The following is a 20,405-nucleotide window of genomic DNA, read 5'->3' on the forward strand; positions in this document are numbered from 1 at the left end:
TATACAGTAATACCATTGCATTGCCGTCGGAGTCAACAACCGTGTGTATCTGAAACCAATATGGCAGGGACAGTGACTAATTGAGAATTATCTCGGATGGACCAAAGGCCAATGGCAGCGTCCTTCAGGGCGAGGCTGATAATACTAAATACAATAAGATGACAAGATGTAGCTAAGCTTGCCGTTTCCTATTAGCCAGTGGATCAGTTTCAGATGTTAAGCCTCGGGACCCCAGCATGGCTTTGACTGTGGCTGTCAATGATTCACGAGGCAGTGAGAAATGATATTTCATGGGTAAACAAAAATACTCCCGTGCAGATGGCATTATTTTTTTTCTCCCCCTCCGACCTGCTGTCATTGTTAAAATGGCTCGGCTTCTGCTGAAATGCTGCTTGTCATTTGTCACACTCTCCAAGGTCAGAGTCCAGGCGAGGATAAGCTCACAGCCCTATAAATAGCCTGACTCCTCTAACAGTAGGCTTGTTGAACGCAGTAAGGCAGCAAAGGATTGGCTTATTAGCCCGAGCTTGATGAGGATGGCAGGGGTCTTAATCAAACATCTCAAAGGCGGCATTAGCATTCTTATTTTACATAATGTCTTATTATTTTTACCCTCTTTGCACTTATTGGACTTATTGGTCGCATATATCTAATTTTCAGAGATGTGAGTGGGGGATGAAGTAGAAATATGCAGTATTTTAAACATTAAAATAACAGTCTGTGTCTGTCTTTTTCCTATAGACTCCCTATAATGATAAGTAAATGTTGTTTTATTGGTTATTCTCCCTACTTCAAAGACAGATGATATGATTATGGAAAATGGTTTCCATTAGCACACAGTTAAGCCATATGATTGCCAAGAGACTACTTAGAGCAGCAGAGAAAAACTCCCCTGATTGTTGCAATCATCTCCTTTACTGCTATATACCTCCAGACATTGATTATTGAAATGTTATGGAGTTATCACACCACAGCTGACATGCAGTACTGTTCACTGGAATTGTATAACATCATTGTGGCCCTGGTGGAGCTTTGTGAAGTGTGAAAGATCTGATCTGATCTGATCTGATCTTATCTGAAAGAATGTTATACAAACATGGACTGTATATATGAAGTGGACGTAGTCACTGTGACATCACCCATTGGTTTGTGGAGTCTCGGGTTTGGCATTTTGGCTGCCGCCATCTTGGTTTTGGAGCCAGAAGTGACCGTCTCTGATAGGTTAGGTTTAGGCACAACCCACCTCTGATTTGTTAGTCACAAGGTAGTTCCACCCTACAGCACACCTTTCCTTGTCAGCTATTTTACTCTAAATTTGACTATAAGTCACAAAAAGAACATCATGATGTATTGAAACTAGCAACTGAGACCATAACCTTTTTAGGAAAGTGCTTACTGAGATAATAAATCATGTGTGAAGTATGGTGTTTGAAGCCAATAAGGCGCCCCTGGCTAGCCTTTAGGAAGAATGCATATGTTAAAACACTTCCATATTGGCTTCACTTTTCAGGCCTGCAAGCTACATCCGCTATACAGGTACAAACACGGTCAATGGTGTTTCAAAGATGTGGGTGTTTAACACGCAGGGAGGGTCTAATAAAGTCTATTGAGCATGACGATATATGATGGGAAATGTAGGATCCAATGTTTTTTTTTCATTGTTTTGGAGCTTCACCTATAAGTCAGGAAATCATAGCCTCTGCTGCCTCAATTTCAAGGATTCTTTTTCAGCTCTGTCCCCTGCAAGTCTACCAACTTTGTGGAGGTGCATTACTAAAATGAGCACCCCCTAAAGTCATAAATTGATAAATGAGAGTCTGGCTTAGAAGACACTGCAATGAAAGATATTTAAAAGATTTAAAAGATGTGCTTATTCCTATACAGCCTGCTCTTCCATACTTAGTGAATATATTTCATTGTTACCAGCAGTGGTATTTCATGCATTTAATTACTGCGTAATTCATGCATAGATTCATGCATTGTCACTGTTCACTCTGCTATGCCCTCAATACCTCCTTACCAACAAATGTCTTTGACCTGATGAATAATTGATTGTATTGATTGGGCGTGATGGTATTTGTTGCAGAGAGAGTCAGGTAGAATTACAGTTGGTTTAATTAAAAGAGGGCTTTAATTGCTGTCTGGGCTGAATAAATAAATAATAAGTGATGGAGGTAAAATGCTGTAAGAGGTTTTTTTTGTTTTGTTTTTTTTACACATTTAGGCATGTAGTAGTTCTGTCAGGACACTGGGATTCAACAAAATGAGTTTCATTCATTTCTTTAAATAGTTTAATAGATTAAAATGGAAACATTAGTCCCACGAGACGGATGAGTGACGGATGTCAAACATGCTTCAGACTTACACTTCAAATATTGTTGAAGTGTAAGTCTGACTTGTGTTTAACACTATTAGTTAATATCTTTGTAAGACTATTTTCTACTAATCCAAACAGCTCAACCTACCAGCAAATCCCTCTGCAATGTAATAATTCTCTTCAAAGGGCTAACCAACCCAATTTTTCTTTCAAACTGGAAACTAGTAACTACTTATATATATTGGGCAATATGCTTGTTACCTGCATAGCTAAGGGAGTTAGGCTGATACCAATTTCATCTCAGTGTTAACTTTCATTCAGGATGTGTTTAGCCTAGCTTAGCACAAAGACTGGAAGCAGAGGGAGAAAACTAGCCTTTGCAAACAAGTTACTGATGGACACTATGCTAAAAAGCTGAAACAAGAACCAGCTGGGTTTATTTCAGTTATGCTCCATTTCTCTGCTTCTATTTGTAAAATACACATGAATATGTTCCATAAAAGTGACAGCTTTGAAGCTGTCTGATGGCACCTTTGACACAGTATTTGTGCTGATGTAGGTTAACGTGACTGCGACCACTTTCTGTAATATTATAGGAGATAAAACGATGTTCTCATCCAGTTCCTGGTGAGAGAGCAACAAGCATATTTTCCAAAATGTCAGAGTATTTGTTTAACTTCAAGTAAAATAACTGATTCATTCAACCACAGTTTTGTTACTTTCTACGTCTGGCTTTAAGGATATATATATATTGGTGTGTGCCTAGCTCAGTAGATTGGTTTGTACTGTTCTCCACTTGGGTGTACTGTAAGCAGTAGGGGTTGCTTTCAACACTTTTGTTACATTGACATTTTGCTCCAATTATACTATCACTGTGGATCTGAAATGGCAACCATAAGCACTTAAGCAAGCAAAGACTCATTTGCACCGCATATATTATACATACTGTGATATACTGACATCTGATAATTCCCACAATATAGTTATTGGTGGTGATATGTAGACAGTACAATAACTGTCAAAGTTTGTCTGAAGTGGTACTGAATATGGAAAAGCCTGGTAAAGGAGAACGTGTTGATCAAGAGATACTTTTGTACTAACAGGCCTTTGTCCTTGTGCTTTTACATTCAGGCAGAGAAAAATGAAGGTGCAGGCATCCTTGTTCTGTTGCCCAGCCTGTCAAGAGTTTATTTATAACCTCATGTGTCCCTTTGCAGCACAGACTTGTACCTTTCTGTGAAGTAAATTAACACATTTTGAAAATGAATGACATGGTGTAAAAAGCTAGTGGAAGGGGGGGGGATGCTCTTAGGGAATCAATTTGTTGTAACATTTTTTTTTAGGGGGGGGGTTGTGTTGGATATTGTCAAAGGCAGCACACTAGTAGAAGTGACATCTGTAATATGTATCTTTTTTTCTTGATTTTTTAAATCATGTTAGTAAGTAACGGTTCTTGTAGTGCCTGTTAACTTTTTTGTCATTGTTTCTCATCATGTTTAAAGCATTTTTGACTGAAAGTATGCCTGTGAAACTTAATGGTTCCACTTCCAAAAGGGGTTCATGAAGGCCCCAGTTTGTCTTCCAGTAGGTTTCTTGAGAAATGTATTTCCTCTGATGAGGTTCTAATGATCTTAATAAAGCCCAGTTGCTGTCTCTTGCCTTTTTAGTCGGCTAACCATTTATCAGGCCCCCTTCTATGCTTCGACAATCCTAATAATGGTAATGGAGACACTCAACGGGTAAAAATTCTCTTAGTGGTTCTATCAGTGCTCATAATTGAGTTAATAAATTGAGGATGATGATTCATAAGTGGCTAAATCGGAAATTGGGGGAAAAATGAAACAGAGGGAAAGGAAGAAAAAAAGGGAGGGAGAAAGAAATCTCATGGATGGAGGCACAAGGGCAATTTAGAGTTGCTGTCAGTTTTTAAGGACACATCAGCGTTTTGTGGTGTTAATGAAAAGAGCAGCGGCCCACGTCCTGATAATAGATCAGTCCTATGAGTCCAAGGGGGTCTGTGAATAATGTAACACCATATCCATGTAATGTGAGTCTGCGGTCATGGTGACAGTAATGTTCCATGTACCTTGAGGTAAAACGCTTTAGTGCACTCTCATGTCCACCTGTTACTCAGTACGAGAGGATTCGCTGAAAATTAGCACCACATTAGATTTGGATTGTAGCTTCTAACTTTGTCGTCTCTGTCTTCTACTTTGTGGTCTGTGAGAAATATGTGACATTTCTAGTCATGACTATGAGATGAAAAAGTGAGCCAGACGTGTCAAGTACATAGAAAAATGGATTGCAGAGAAAATCGTAGACAAATGCGAACAAAGCTTCTTTGTGAAAACTGATCCTAGCTCTAATTGACAATCATTTAGTTTCCCCTCCCTCTGAGCCAGTCGAGATGTCGTAGTGGGTTGGTGGCCAGTAATCATTGCATTTCCCCTGCAGGGCATTGTGGGTAATTGAGGCCTAGAGGAGCTGCAGTGAGAAGAAATTTATAGGAGGGCTAAGCTTAATTCACCTTATCAGAGGCAGCAGATGTGGTGGAAGCCCCAGTTTAAGACGCTCTAATACCAGGACTTGGGGATGGAGTTGCAGGGAAAAGCTCTCCTGGATAGCTATTTCACTGTAGATAATATCACACACAGTGTACTCTCCGTTCACTCAGATTGCTCAAACCAAGCCTTTCTGCAGCCACTTTGACCGACGGAGCCCTTGAATGCAAATGCCAGCTGTATTTCTTATCTGCCAAAGATGTAGAAATGTCTCTGTCCAAGGGTCATAACGCACAACATCCATCTCAGCTGCACAAAGTGTGGCTCCTGACCCCAGCAGAAAATATGTGTTTTCCACAGGTCAAAAGGAAAGGAAGGAAAGGTTGGCCAAGCACTGATTGAACCATGCAAATACTATTCCAGCTTTTCGTCACTGAAACACAAATCACAAAAACTGAGTTTCATTTTTCAGGCTTACAGTGTGGCTTGTGCAAAGCCCTCCATTGCAAATCCTTCACTGTGCAGGGGATTGGATTGAAAATACAAAGCCTCAATGTGGCCCATGTTAATAAGTACTGAAAGCAGCACCACTGTGTGCAGTGTGTACAATATGTGACCATATGCATGGAGCTGCGTGTCCATGCTTCTAAATTATTTAACTTCCGTGTTTACCTCTGAACAGATATCTAGATTTTCGCACTGTAGCTGGTGTCTGTTTTCACTACTTGTGGTTATCTGGCCTTAAAAGTATTGGTACTGTAGCAACAAGTTGGTGAAAATCATCCTCAATTTCTTTTTTCACTCTCTTCCTGCAGGACCTGGGTGGGGTGAGTCCCCCACAGAGAAACTGGAAAGGGATTGCCATCGCTCTGCTGGTCATCCTGGTGGTCTGCTCCCTCATTACTATGTCTGTCATCCTCCTCACACCAGGTAACACTCAGCCGTGATTGTGCTCTGCTGTTCTAAAGGTCCTTTGATTTACTTTGGTTTGACATCTGTTTTTATGTGCTGCTGCGTTGCTGCTCACATTGCCCCAAACCTTTTCACAAGTTTACAACATGAACTTCTGAATGAACAATGCCAAAGCCGCACTTTTCACAAAGATGGACCAAACGACTATGTGTGATGTGAAAGTCTCTCATATTGAGAATCCTGCAGAGAATTATTACCCAACTCTGTATTTCCCACCACTCTAGGAAGCTCTTTAGCTTCTTTTATTTAGCTCATTGTTTTGTTTTAGGAGGAGACAATTCTGTTATCAGATGGTTCCCTTTGGTGAGGACCCCACAGAGAATTATCACCAACTGGACTTTGATCTTGCTGATTTGGTTTTACAGCCCTCCATTCTAATGTTTGGTTCAGACCAGAGTGTGAATATGGGGCTTACATTTGCCAGACTGCCAGAGACATAACTCCATATGTTGCTCTTTGTCAACTGGATGTATAAATATGCAACAGTTATGCCATATCAAGATTAAGAGTAGCCAAACAAAACAAAGCAAAAAGACACAGATTAATGCAGCTTTAACAATATGATGTCTGTGTCAACGAACTGTTATGCCAGGGATACCCACGCCATTCAAAACTGTTTTGGGACCTGTGAGAGGCCTCAGACCTTTGATCCACTTAGCTCTTAGGTGTTCCTTGGCTATGTGAATACTACTGCACACTGTATACCTGTTTCCAAAATTAGGAAAGAAACACCCCGATGTTACTCACATGTAAAATCATCACAATCCACTGCCCATGCAGCCACATTCTCCCCAGGGGTATTCAACGGTTGGTTAGACTTTCATTGCCTCCATAAACAAACATGCTGTGTGGAGTTATCAAGGAAAGCCAATATGGCTGACATTCAAAATGACTTGGCCCTTCTCTTCCGCTCACAATCAGCAGCTGTCCTATTCAGAAGGCGCTTACAATTGGCACACTCTCTTTCTGCTGAAGGCATAACATTTCATAATTAAAAATGAAACACATTTGAACAGCTTGAGGATTTTCTAGCCCAGTAATGATCATCTTAATGAACATATGAAATGCCATTCTGAGAAAAAATATTGCTCTGTGAGAATCTTTTTTCATTCACATGGATTTCATTGTGTGAACAAGTGCCTTTTATGTAGATCTTGACAAAAAACACACTCAACACACCTGTCTTCAAGGTGTAAACGTCCAGTTGTTTCTATTTCTATCTTGTTAAACATGGAGGCCTTGGGGCCACTGCATATACTTGGTTAGAATTATATTATATATTATTATATTATTATATTATTTTTGCAGGGATAAAGGGATATCTTTAATTACGAAGAAACTGTCTTTCTGGGGGCACAAGTATTTAAGTTGTGCTTCTTGCCATCTGACTAATGTCCAATGTTCACTCTCCTTTTTGCTCTGCTTTGGTCTCCACCAACTCATGGCAGGATTTGTACAGTTGCTTTCTAAGAGTTTTTTTTAATGAAAATAATGACTTGCTTGATGACTAAACAGAACTGTACACAAGTACAGTATGCAGACAGTTTAACCAAAACAAAATGGAGCTAAAATGCTCTGTACAAGTGCAGAACTGAGGTCATATGGTCATTTGATTACTAAAAATGATAAAGATTGTTTTTACATGTTTTTATGCCTGAGGGTTTGTCCCAGTGTTCTGATGTATGGGCTGAGTTTTTAATCATAAATCCTGACCATAAACAAACCTTGTTGGTACGCAATGCTTACATTTAGCTATTAAATAATTATGACTATATGTACTTAGCAGGACATTTTACAGTTGAAAAAAATAACATGTCAGTCCTCTCTGTTGACCAAACCATGTAAAAGTGTTGCTGTTTCTAAGCTACCTCAAACATACCTTTGTCATCCTGCGATTTCTTGTCACTTTTCATATGCTTTTTTCTATACACCAATATGATGTATTTTTTATGAGCCAAAATAAATCGGTGACATTGTTATATGCAATTATATACCCTCTGATATACTGTATATTGGAATATTATTCATATTAAGGTACATTGTTTATTTCATCTCCTAGTAAAAGTAAAAAAGTGCATCTGTATTTTGAAAGCCTAGCCTAATTTTGGGAAAACGCTAGCGATAGAAGTTAATCCCAAGATCAGTTAATGCTGGAGATTGTTTTTAAACCTGCTGGAAAGCAAATTGGCCTGCAAGATAGAACTGATGTTTGAACTAACAACGCACGTTCAACGCCGTGTTTTACTAAAAATGTTGCTCTCGTTTTTGCAGCCGACAACCAAGCTGGAAGTGACACCAAACTGTCTGTGGAGGATCTGTTCAAACCTGAGTTCAAGGTGCACGACCCAGAGGCCAAATGGATTAATGGTGAGTGGGCGATCGACAACCTTAATTGTACCTGCTGGAATTCAGAGGTTTCTGGTTAATTCTTTCAGCCGTGGATGGAAATGAGCGGGGCACTAATAAGGATCAACATTTTTCATTGGCATTGAGGAGATTTTTTTCTCCTATGAATCAATGTGGTACATTTGAAATTGTTTCTAATTAGGCTTTATTTATTTATTTTTCATCACAGATAAAGCTATCATCAGATTTTATTGGCTACCTGTTCCATGGAGTGCTGAAATGTGGCGTTGTCATTATTGAATTATATAATGACTTGAGTGTCAGCCTGGTACACAGCCCACATTACTTGTCCCCTACTTCATGTTGCCGTTCATATATTTATACAAACACATCTCTCTTGACATGAATGACATCTCGATGAGTTCTGAGTGTGCTTTGTAAGAGCAAATAAAAGCACTCCTTTTGTTCAGCACCAGTGGGGTGACATAGCTCTTACTAAAACAGCAAGCAGACAGTTCAGTTTTAAACAAAGCTAGCATGTTTCACCCTCGCTTTACCCTGCATATAGTTATGGAAATGTAGATGTTTGGATTTATTGTCCCTTTCCTTATTTACATTGTATTGCCCCCTGATTTGTCAGGAGGGATCATATTTTAAGCCAAGACGGCTTTGGCTGGAAATAAACCACATCAAGTGAAGTGCAAGAGAATCTGATTATGGTTTGCTTAGGGGAGGGAGAAGATAACGACACTTCCAAGGGAAAGGATGCACGGGATCGTAGCGTTCCCGCGTCGCTTTCCATCTGTCTCCTTTCCTGCAGATTAGTGTGTTTGTTTTGGCTTTCCTCTTCGTTGCCCATCAACTGCGTGACTCTCACTCCATGCCCGAGGGCAAGGGAAAGAGGCAAGGCCTTTCTGTCCATCAATATTTCATTCCCGGGTGACATTTTTCCACTATCTTCGTAACGCCATCTCATTCCCTTAGCTGACCTCAGGCTAGACAGAGAGAGAGCCGATGTTGTGCGATGAGGCAGTCAGAAAAGTCAGCTTTATAGGGTGGTTTGTGGATGGATGGGGCAAAATAGACCCCAGACAAATGGGAGAAGATAACAGACAGACGGGCGAGAGGGAAGATTGATCACGAGGATTTGGAGCAAAAATGAGATTTTTTTTTCCTAAGTCAGAGGCTTTGGAGGTTTTGGCTTGAAAGTGTTTCATCTCTGTCTACATTTGAGATAATCTGATTGGGGATATCATATGATCTAATGATTAGTCAGTGGAAATTGGGATGGACAGAAACATTGAAACAAACCATATTTAAGATAGATACATTAGCTTCATTAACACACTACAACAGAAAACAAAGTAAAATACAATTCCACCTCATTTATAATATTAATATAGATAGGTAGGTAGGTAGGTAGGTAGGTACATTTGCTCTTAAAATTATTCAACCCAGGTGGTTACAGGTGGTTTAACACAAAATGCCACTTTTAATGACTACAGTTTCAAAATTATTCAGCCTCTTCTTGACAAGCATCTTTAGTATTTAGTAGATCACCCTTTTGCTGTTATGACCTGCTGCCCTTGTGATGCACAGTCAGACACCAGGTTCTGACAGCATTTCTGACGAATCTTACCCCTTTCATGAACAATAGCCTCCAGCATTCTTGGGTTTGCGTGCTGCAACCACCTTTTTCAAATCCCACCAGAGATTTTTCAATGGGATTCAAGTCAGGCTCTAGAATGTAACAGCCATTCTAATACTTTCCAGGACTTTTTCTGAAGCCAAGCCTTGGTGGACTTTGGGGTATGCTTGGGACCATTCTCCTGTTGGGAGGTCCACTGACACCCAAGCTTCCATTTCCTCACAGACAGCCTGATGATTTATCCCAGGATTTCCTGATACTTAATTGAATCCATCTTGCCCTCCAAACGCTGCAGGCCATCGCCACACTTCACTGTAGGCAGGGTGTTCTTTTCAATATATCCTTCATTCTTCCTCCTCCAGACATATCGCTGATCCATAGACCAGAAAACTTGGAGCTCAGGCATGGATGTCTTTAGTTTTTAGTCTGCGTCTTACTGTAGAAACTGAAACCTCAGTGCCTGCTGCCACCATGTCTTGCTGCAGGTCAAGAGACACCATGCTTCCAACAGTATCCCTAGGAACATTCAGTGCCTTTGCTATCTTTTTGTATCCCTTTCCTTGTTTGTGCAAGGCAGTGATCTTCTCTCTTAACTTTTTGGACAATTCTCTTGACTTACCCATATTTCTAACATGCATCCAAATGCCACTGTGAACAAACCCCTAGTCAGTCTGGGCATTTGACGTGTTCTATCTCAAACACACCTGATCCAACTAATGAGGCCCTTGATTAATTGCATCAGGTGCGCTTGAGACAAGAATTGAATTGCAAATGAGTGCTCTTATGAGAGATTTTATTCAGGGGGATGAATAATTTTGACACTGCAGTAGTCATTGAAAATGGCATTTTGTGTTGAATTTGGAGAAACCACCTGTAATATTAGTTGTGTTGAGCTATTTCTATTGTTCTTGTTTGAGTTGTTGTTCATTGAACACAACTGTATGCAACTGTATATGTTTGATTTTATTATTACAAAACATTAATTTGCTATGACGCAAATAATAATAAGCTAGAAACCAGACAATAATATATACTGGGAGATACAAAAGGTAAAAACAAAGGTCAAAGTTAATTATTATCAAATTAAGTGTTGGTTTTCTGACAGAAAGGAGGACAACGAAATAACTGGAGGCTCATCATCCACAGCAGAAGGTTGTGCTTATATTTCATACATTTTAGGTGTAATTTCATGTAAATTTGAAAGTACAATCTGCTGGGAAGAAACACCTGTATTCAGCAAACTAAAACCTCCCTCATGAATTGGAATGCATTCACATCTAATCCGTCTGCACATCCTCTACTGTGTTTGTCTGTTCATTTCAGTCTATTCGGGTGGAATAGCCCAGACTGAAACTCGACTGAACTCTGGTTCAGTTTGCTTGTGTTGTGAAGGCAAGGTGAACTGACAGCTGGATTTTGTGATGGTGGATGTGATTGTAGCATGAAAGGTAAACTATTCAAATGACTAGATCTTTGTTTTCATTAAGGGAAATGACCTCCAAAACAGTCTGCATAAAATCTGTCACAGTCTGTCACACGAGTGCAGGGATTTCCCCAGACACATCAGGCACTGACAGTGGGTTAAAGCACAGGTGTATTGAGCCTCCATATATTTTGGGATTTCTGCATAAACAGTAGGTGGACTGCTACAACCGTGTAAGCATTGCCCTGATAATATTGTGGCACACGACTATCTATCTTGCTCCTAACCATCCGTCATCATCTCTGACATACGTTCCACTTGTAGCCTCTACAAATAAAACTCAAAACAGCATATTATTTTGGGATCTCTTTGTGACCACCAGAAAAGATAAATAAACACACTGGTGCAGTGAAGTGGGCTATTGTTGTCTGTCACATGAATGGGTTACCTGTCAGTTCCAGTTCCCGTTGTATCTCTTAATGGCATGTCGCTGTTGTCAGACACAGTAAATACATTTAAAAAGTCTCAGTTCTGATTGGTTTGCACAGCCTGCAGTACATTTCTCAAAGCTGGGAGTGCATTTCTGGGGACCGTTCATGGATCCTGATACCACCACATCCTGCACAGATATTAGATAGCTTTGGCGTGATGTTCTGTTCTGCATTAACTAACTGAATTAGTAGCTTATTTTTTTCATACTTTGTGTTCGTGAGGTGAAACATTATAACATTATTTACACTGTTAGCTGCATAACAAACACAAGTTGAGACACGTTTTTTCACCCAAATGTAATTTAAAATATATATTACTGATAACACAATTAAAAATAATTTGCTTGTTAGACAATAATAAGCTCATATTGTCAAAAACTTGACTGCGTGTCTCCACTGTGCACTGTGTTCTCAATGAAGACATAAGCTGACACATATTCTGTCACAACAGCTTCTATTATGATATCATATTATTACAAACACATAATAAAACACAAATACCACAACATTCTGATCAGACACCATGATTTTTATAGGAGTAACATTATCCCAGAGCTGTGTGAGAGAACTGATCTGTTTATGTAAATAGCAGTTGGTGTTTGTCAGACTGCTGTAAGGGAACGTCTGTCATTGTCCTCCAACTCTGTCAATCCCAAACACTATACAGATATATTATAAAACTGAGTCAGAGTGTTTCTTTATTTCTAAAACACATATGATCAATGCGCTTGGTGTTTTTGTAATGAGTTAGTGTGATAAAATATTAAAAGCTAACAATATATTATTTTCTTCCTTTGGTCTGCACCAAATGACCCAAACTACTGGTGTGAAAGCAACTACAGAGCAATGATGAATATGCAATTATTTTGTTGACGTTAATTCATTAATTCATACCTCGGTTAAATGAGTACCAATATAATGTTACAGATGGATGGGTTGCTACAATCTGACACTACAACTTGATGATTACTCAAATGGAGTGCATCATTACGGACTAAATTTGCTGCTGAGAGTGCTGTGATTCATCAGGTACACCTCTATCTCTCTGCTAATGGAGCCAGTTTTTTTACAGGACATTGTTTCTTTGAAATGTCGCACCTCTTAAATGGTGGAGATGATGATGATGACTATAACCCCCCAATTATCTGTAGATTGGACTGATGAATTAGCATCTGCTGATTGGACCATGCATAATTTAATCAATCACATAACTTGCCATTGCTATTTGAGTATAAATAGTACAATTTTTCTACTGTTTTTTTTTTTTTTTCCTATCGTTTCACACATACATCTGCAGGTTCATTATTATTATCATTCTGTTACTCACTAAAGGCATCCATTTACAGAATGTCAGTAGTCTGCAGTGTCTGACATTTCTGCTGTTATATGAAATTCATTGTCATTCTGATGTGGGCATGGTTATTATTGATAACGATCTATATAGATTAAAGGGAGACAGCTGGTAAATGTTGGTCACATGTGAAAAAATGTGAAAAAAATCTCATGCATAGTCTTCTCCAGATGTTGTGTGTGTGTGTGTGTGTGTATGTGTATGCGTGTGCATACTGGATGTGTGTGTGTGTTTTTCACACAGATGCATGTGATTGAGAAAGTCACATTCAGCTGCCATCACACGTGATTCACTGCGCATTACTGTCTCCAACAGTACCGTTGCAGGCAGGGCACCCTCAGCCTGTCATTGACAATCTGGTGAGAGAAGGACATCATATCGTGTTCACAATGGCTCAGCCTGGAGAAAATAACACAACAGTTGGCCCCCTTAAGTTCTCAAAACCAGAAACTCAATAGACAGTCAGTGAAGTGGAGTAACATTTCAATCTAACATCTATTCTATTTTTTTTTTTTTTTTTTGTTCTCGAGATTGATTTCAAACATGATGCATCCAGTGAAACATTTTCTGGTGTCTTTAATAGCCTTTGGTCTCAGTTTTAAACATTCAACATATTCTGCTATATATTCTACGTGAGGATTTGCTATAAACAGCGTTTGTTCGACCATTTTTTACTCTCGGAACCTAAACGTGCATTTACATTGAACATAGAGTGAATTTAAGAGGCAGGCGACTGCATATAACGTCCATGCAAAGATGAGTGGATAAGAATCCCTCTGTGGCGGAGGGATTCAAAGCAAAAACCAGATTACGTGAGTTGAAAATATTTTAGCTTGAGCACCAAGCATATACGCTCCACCAGAGGCTGTATAATTCATACATTCGTAAATGTATGTTTGTATCAGGCGGCAGTAGCTCAATCTTGAAGGTCTGTTCAAGTCACGGAGCACAGTATGGAGTGTAGCTGGAGAGATGCCAGTTCGACTCCTGAGCACTACCAAGGTAGTGAGCACGGCAGTGAACCCCTAACTGCTTCCAGGGCACTGCTATGATACAGCCCGTCATTTAACCATCTCTCCTCACTTTGCCTAACTAGAGCTCCTGTGTGCAAATATGTATTTTCTTGTGTTAAAATATAAGAATTTCCCCATTAGGGGATTTGTAAAATAATCCATCTTCTGTACGGAGACAAGAAGAAAAAGTTGAGGAAAAATGGAAAGAAACTGAGTATTTTAGGAGGTTCTGAGATGAGTCAGTTGCTGAGCTGTGATACCTGAATGCTCCACACACTTGCTGTCAGTGCGTACATTGCTAGACGACCTACCTGCCGTACAGCTCACATCAAAGTGCAAAAGTTCTGCGGTGGTAAAAATCCATGCGTGTAATTCAAGGTGAAATTCTGGTTCAGTCTGAACACACATTTTAGGTTTTCTGACAGTTCCACTATCTCAGTGTCTTGAAAGAACTGCGGCGATTGTCCAAACGGACGTATGTGGTGATGGTATCCATCACTGAACTTCTTTCACTTTGACAGTATACCTGTTACATCTTTGCAAAACGTGGAGAAAAAAGGATATTTCTAAACTGTGTATTTGCAAATGCAGAGATTCTCCTTGAAATTTTGGAATATGAGAAAGAACCTGTATAATGAAAGGAATTACATTAGATCCCTTCAAATGTGTTTTTTGCTTATTGTTACTTCACTCTGATGTTTAACCTTCACTGTACAGAATGATGTATCTGCATCTTCATCATCTTGATCAATTTCTCAAATATTGTTAATTTCAAGTTTGGTTTAATTAGTTGTTTGAAGCTGAGAACTCATATGAGACATGTAAAATTACTGGGTGCATCTTTAAATCACGTGTAGCCAAGCTTAATCAAACACATATTAGCTTATGAGGTCAGATTTTGTGCACATTCACATGCAGCTGTGCGTGTACCTCCCAGCTCATAAAAACCGCTAACCTCAATAAATGGTCAGTACTAGAGTAATCTCTGTCAATCCATTATTGAGCCTTTAGCTGTCAATACTGTTTACCTCGAACATATTACCACTCACCCTCAACCCAATTACCAGTCAGCTGCACGGCCTGTCAATTCTCTTCATTCACTTCAATCAAATTCATCTTTTTTATTACCTGAAAAGCAGGCTCGTTACTGACAGGATCCCCTTTGGACTGTTTGGGTTCAGAGTTTTTCTGAGCAATAAACACATATCATGTGAAAATGAAACGGGGTGCCGCCAAAAAGCTCTACTACTGAAATTAAGTGTTAGGAAAAAATGCAGTTCATCAACGTGACAGATGTCATGTCCTCTAATAGTTGGAACAACTGCCATACTACTGTGTCTCCCTAACACATTACGGCAGTTAGTGACACTCTTAATGCAACATGCTCGGTTTTGCTAATAATTGTAGAATGATATACAGCTTTATATTTCATTTTGTACCTGTGCTCCTACCAAGCTAAGCTGCTGGCTTCCCATGGGGACGTCTCCATGAAAGCAACACTGCTTTTTATAGTTTCCTCCCGAGCAACAGTATCTCGTTATGTATAAATGTAGGAAAATCTATGTGACACAACCACAGAATGATTGTGAAGTATGCCAACTCGACATGCTTCACAAGCAATGTTATTAACAGGTGAAATGCCTGTAGCGAAACCGAATGGATAATGACGCTTAGATGTGTAAATGCAGTAACGGGAGGTGACATCTGCTGAAGGAAATCACGTCTTTGGTCAAGTGTGCATCCTTGATGATGATAAATGCTTTCCTATTCCAGCCTAATTGCTGACATTAGCTGACTAATGCTGCTTCAACTAATGGAAAAATCCTAATTTTTGTCTGAATACATGCTTATTATTTGATTATCTCACTAAAGTAGAAGGAGTCTCTGTCTGTCTTTTGATTTTCTTGTTCATCCAATCATGTTCACACTTGGCGGGTGTATTGCTGACGACCCAAGGATGTGCAGTGTGGAGTGTAAGCTCTTGGGATCTATTGGAGATATTTATTGTTATGAGGACTGGCCCAAGCTTTTATGGGGCTGAAAGCAAAATTTGATTTGGGGCCTCCCCACGGCCTCTGCGACACCGATAGAACCAGGATCCAAATCAGCCAAACATGTGTACACAAACAAGAAACTGACTCCAGTTTTTCTTTGTTCTCAATTTGCATTACACAGAATAGACATACAGCTAAATTGTAGGGACAACAAAGCTGGAAAATACAAGGCTAATAAGCAAAGGCTTTTGTATTGTAATGCTTGATCATTCGCATAACTCCTGTGAATCTAACGCAGCCATTATCAATTGCATTAGTTGTAGCTGTGCTAACTTGCTTACAGCATACTAATGTCAGCCTCAGACACTTTTACCCCTCTATGGGGTTGATCACACGGAAACACGTCTCTACAGATGCAGCAACTTCAAAAATGTCTTTGCCAAATAGCAGGTGCACCTGTGGAGCTGGGTTGTGTGTATAATCAGGTGATCAACTGTGATTAATGGGGAAAAAAAGGATTAAAGCAAACAGTGACGTTTGTCACATCATAATGAAATAATACAGTGGCTGCTGACTGAGTTGATCACAAAATAGAATGAAAATAAGTACAGCAATTTCTGTCTCAATCAACAGCAACTATAGTTATTGCTTAATGATTTTGGTCATTTATCAAGATGCCAAACATCACTTAGTTTCAGGCTCTTGATTGTGAGGATTTTCTACTTTTTTTGCATCGTATGTAATTGTAAACTGAATATTTTTGGGGGCTTTGGGCTGTTAAAAGGACAAAATGAGCAGCTGAAGATTTCACCTTTGGCCTCTGCAAAATTGCCATGGGGATGGTTTACAATTTTCTGGAATTTTAGACTAAAACTATTATTCAGTCTATTGAGAAAAATAATTGGCAGATAAACTTTGTGATCCCACCCAATCCCCCGCCCCCCAACAAGCATGCAAAGGACGATATGTAGTTGATTGAGTCCCACATAGTACAGGCAGAGCTTCCTACCAGGCTGGGAACAGCCAAAATGAGCTTTGGATAATAATGTGGCCTGACAAGCAAAACTCAGGCCATAAAAAAACATCCACCACCATTGTGATGCTTTTCCAGTGTAACCATGGTAATAATTGAAAGCCATGACAAAAATTCATCAACATTTGTATTAACTTAAATCTGTGTAATTAGGATTTTGGCAGCTGGAATGTAATATTTTAGAGAATAAATCAAACTGAAACTATAATGTAGTGGTGGTGGACAAAACTAGGACTTTTAGAGGAATGTGCAGGGGACCCATCTCCTCCATCATTTGTGGAAATTACGCCCTTGAACTCTGCACAGAAAATGAGTACAATTCTCTCTGATGCTCATTTGTATCAACACTAGAGACACTAATGTCAAGATGATCTTTGCCACCGATGTCTCCCTTGGGTGAGCCACCTACCTTTGCACTGACACATCTCATTACTCTGATTGCTGGGCAGCATTTGGTTGAATCGTTTCCTTCCACTCCTTTTATTCTAAATCAAGACTTTGGCATGTGCTGTGGAGCTCTTGGCTGGACTGTTAGTGAATGGGCTGTGACTAAGCTGCTGTTTGGTGACGTGTGGACACACTTTGAGTAAAATTGTGTGTTTGGGTGCATCTGAAGGGTGTGTAGACTTAAGTGAACGTGTACGTTTTCTTAACAAGAGTAAATTATACAGTAATTGCGTGTCAATGCCAGATCATGGTCTGATTCCAAATAGATGTTTGTGTGCCAGCAGCCGCGTTTTCTTCACTAGAGGACTAATCACTGCGCCGTTCAGTTCAGTAGGTCTTCTCTCGTTAAGCCATCAGCCCACCTTGATTTTCTTTCATTTTCTTAATTAACTACATGATCACCCCAATTAATCTCTATTCCCCTGCCACTCAGCATGGTGGCAAAAAGAATAAAGATCAGCCATGTTGCTGTCAGCTGCCAATGATGTGCAAAGTGGTTTGCAACATATGGATTGACAGCAGGGAAACAAGGTCTTGGAAAAAGTAAACCGCATTCTTTTAAGACTGTTTTTCCACTTGCAAGCTTTGCAGCAACATTCTTGGGGGTTAATTAGGAATTGCATGCTCTGGTGCCTCGCATTAATTAACATTAGAGACTTCACAGGCTGTGCTGGGAACTGCTGCTAAAGCGTCAGTGCAGGGTAGACTGTGTGTGTGTGTGTGTGTGCGTATGCATGTATGTGTATGTTGATCTTTGATGACATGAAGAAGCGTCTTTATGTAGCACATACACATGACTGTTAGAGCATGAAGGTCATTAATGGCTGCATGCTACTGCTTAGCACCTCCTTAGCTGTAATCAGCTGGGCAGCTTTTATCTGTTTGCTTTAATACTTTTATCCGTTGTTCGCTTAGACAATATATTCAGTTTGGAAAATCCCATTTGTTTAAGTTTCTATGTGTAACAATTGACAGCTATTAATCATTTTACTGCCTTTGAATTAATTGGCTGTGTTGTAACTGAAAAAGAAAAAAAATTGCATATACAGTCTGTAGACTGATGTGAATTATGTGGCGTTTTATGCGTGCTCCTAAGTTCCTGTCCCGTCTTCAGATCCACTACAGTTTCCAACTCTAGCTAACGCTAGGTTAGTGATGCCCACTACAACACAACGTCCTGCCAAATGGCAACGGCGAATCATTTAAGCTGCTAACGCTATAAAGGGCAATGCAAGGCAGAGTTGGCCAACTAGCTAACTGTGACCTAAGGTAAGGTTAGGCAGCGAGCTATAACTTAACTGGCCCGTGGATTTGGCATCGGTTGCTTCTTGGCGTAAGCTGACAAAGTAATTTGCAAATGGTAAACTAGTTAGTATTGTAAGCTGTTTGCTTGAGTTACCTTTCAGCAAAAGGCTTTGAGTGAATTAGAGCGTCTGTGTTATTATTTATTAATCCTCATATGTGTGGACACAAGTCGTGGTCCTTAGCTGCAATATCCTGGAGTCAATGGTCCAAATTATTGTAAGTTAAACTTGATGCCAGTTTATCACTTCCAATCTTGTGTGTGAAACATCCCTGCTTTGTCTGATAAGAGTGTGAGCGACAGGATGCTGACTGCAGCTCACTTAACGGCCCCTGGTGATATTAGGGATTTTCAAACAGTTACACATTGAACTTCCAAGTCTTGCATATCTCACACATCTCCATCTTCCAGTAAGCTCCTGTTACTGCTCGGCTCACCCGGCCCATTATATCTGTTCTTAATAGTGGAGGACAGTGATTAAAAGGGGGAGATTTGATTCTCCGCTGTTCTCCTTGTGCTCTTGGTCATTATATGTGATTTTCAATAGAGGCAGCGCTGAAGTCAAACATGAACACAGCCATTAGTTCAGCAGAAATCTGGTGATTTAGCACCGTTATCAAGACTAGTATTGCTCGGTAATGTTTTCTATCCTGTAGGTTGGATCTTGGAAGCTTTGTGGTTTGCACAATAACCCAACATGACAAAAAAAATTATCAAATAGCTCCCAAAATAGAAAATCATAATGAAGGCCTGCCATGAAACCATGAATGTCAGGAAGCTGTCACGTCACAGTGCTGATTTCTAAGCTGGAAAGTGAGTGCAAGACACTGTAGCAATAGATTGGAGAAAAGAAATGTCTCTTCCACCAATTTACCACTAACAAAACCTCTCTGAGTATGTTATTTTCTGTATTCTGTTGCCCCATAATGATAAACTGCAGTATAGATAGGCTACAGGGACACCCACAAGCAGAGTTTTACAGACAGTGATATAGTAGACAGTCAAAGCAACACACAAAATGTGTGTGCTTTAACTAGCTAGGGCTGTTGAACCATGTAACACACTTATCTTACAGAGCAGTAGTATTTGTGAGTTTAAGAATGATGTGTAGGGGTCATTTGAATGCTGCTTTAACACATTTTTATTTGACAAAAATTTTTATCAACCGTATCAGTAGTTTTTCACCTGAGCCAGACCCAATTATGGGCATAATCTGGCTTTACATCAATATGTATTCGTGAAATCTGACATTTGTGTTTACTACCCCTTACTTCTCTGGAAATCTAAGCATATTTCATAAAAAACCCTATTAATAAGGGAGTACTACAAAAAAGCTGACGTAAATCCCAAGACAAATGACCTCACAACATTATTTAACTAATACGTAATGGTGGTATGTGGCATATAAAGTGACTTTGTCCTGTTTTCATTATTCTCTTTCACTTTCAGAGCATGTATACATGCATATTATATATGTCAAACAGCCCAGTTTAGGCGTCCAGGATGTCTAAATTAATTAAAAAGAACATCTTCCAAACATGAATATAAGAAATAGACCAGCGTCTC

At 39.6% G+C, this 20,405-nt stretch overlaps 1 protein-coding gene across 1 annotated transcript in view; it reads left to right on the top strand.

The window, feature by feature from the left end:
- Window positions 1-20,405, top strand: part of LOC139208132 (inactive dipeptidyl peptidase 10-like) — a 187,365-nt gene that overhangs the window by 103,817 nt on the left and 63,143 nt on the right. Inside the window, exons 2-3 of the mRNA XM_070837711.1 lie at window positions 5,634-5,748; window positions 8,062-8,157. Coding sequence (XP_070693812.1) covers window positions 5,634-5,748; window positions 8,062-8,157 — 211 coding nt within the window. The remainder of the gene's footprint in view (window positions 1-5,633; window positions 5,749-8,061; window positions 8,158-20,405) is intronic.

Source organism: Pempheris klunzingeri, chromosome 10, assembly GCF_042242105.1.
Source record: "Pempheris klunzingeri isolate RE-2024b chromosome 10, fPemKlu1.hap1, whole genome shotgun sequence".
Lineage (NCBI taxonomy): Eukaryota > Metazoa > Chordata > Actinopteri > Acropomatiformes > Pempheridae > Pempheris > Pempheris klunzingeri.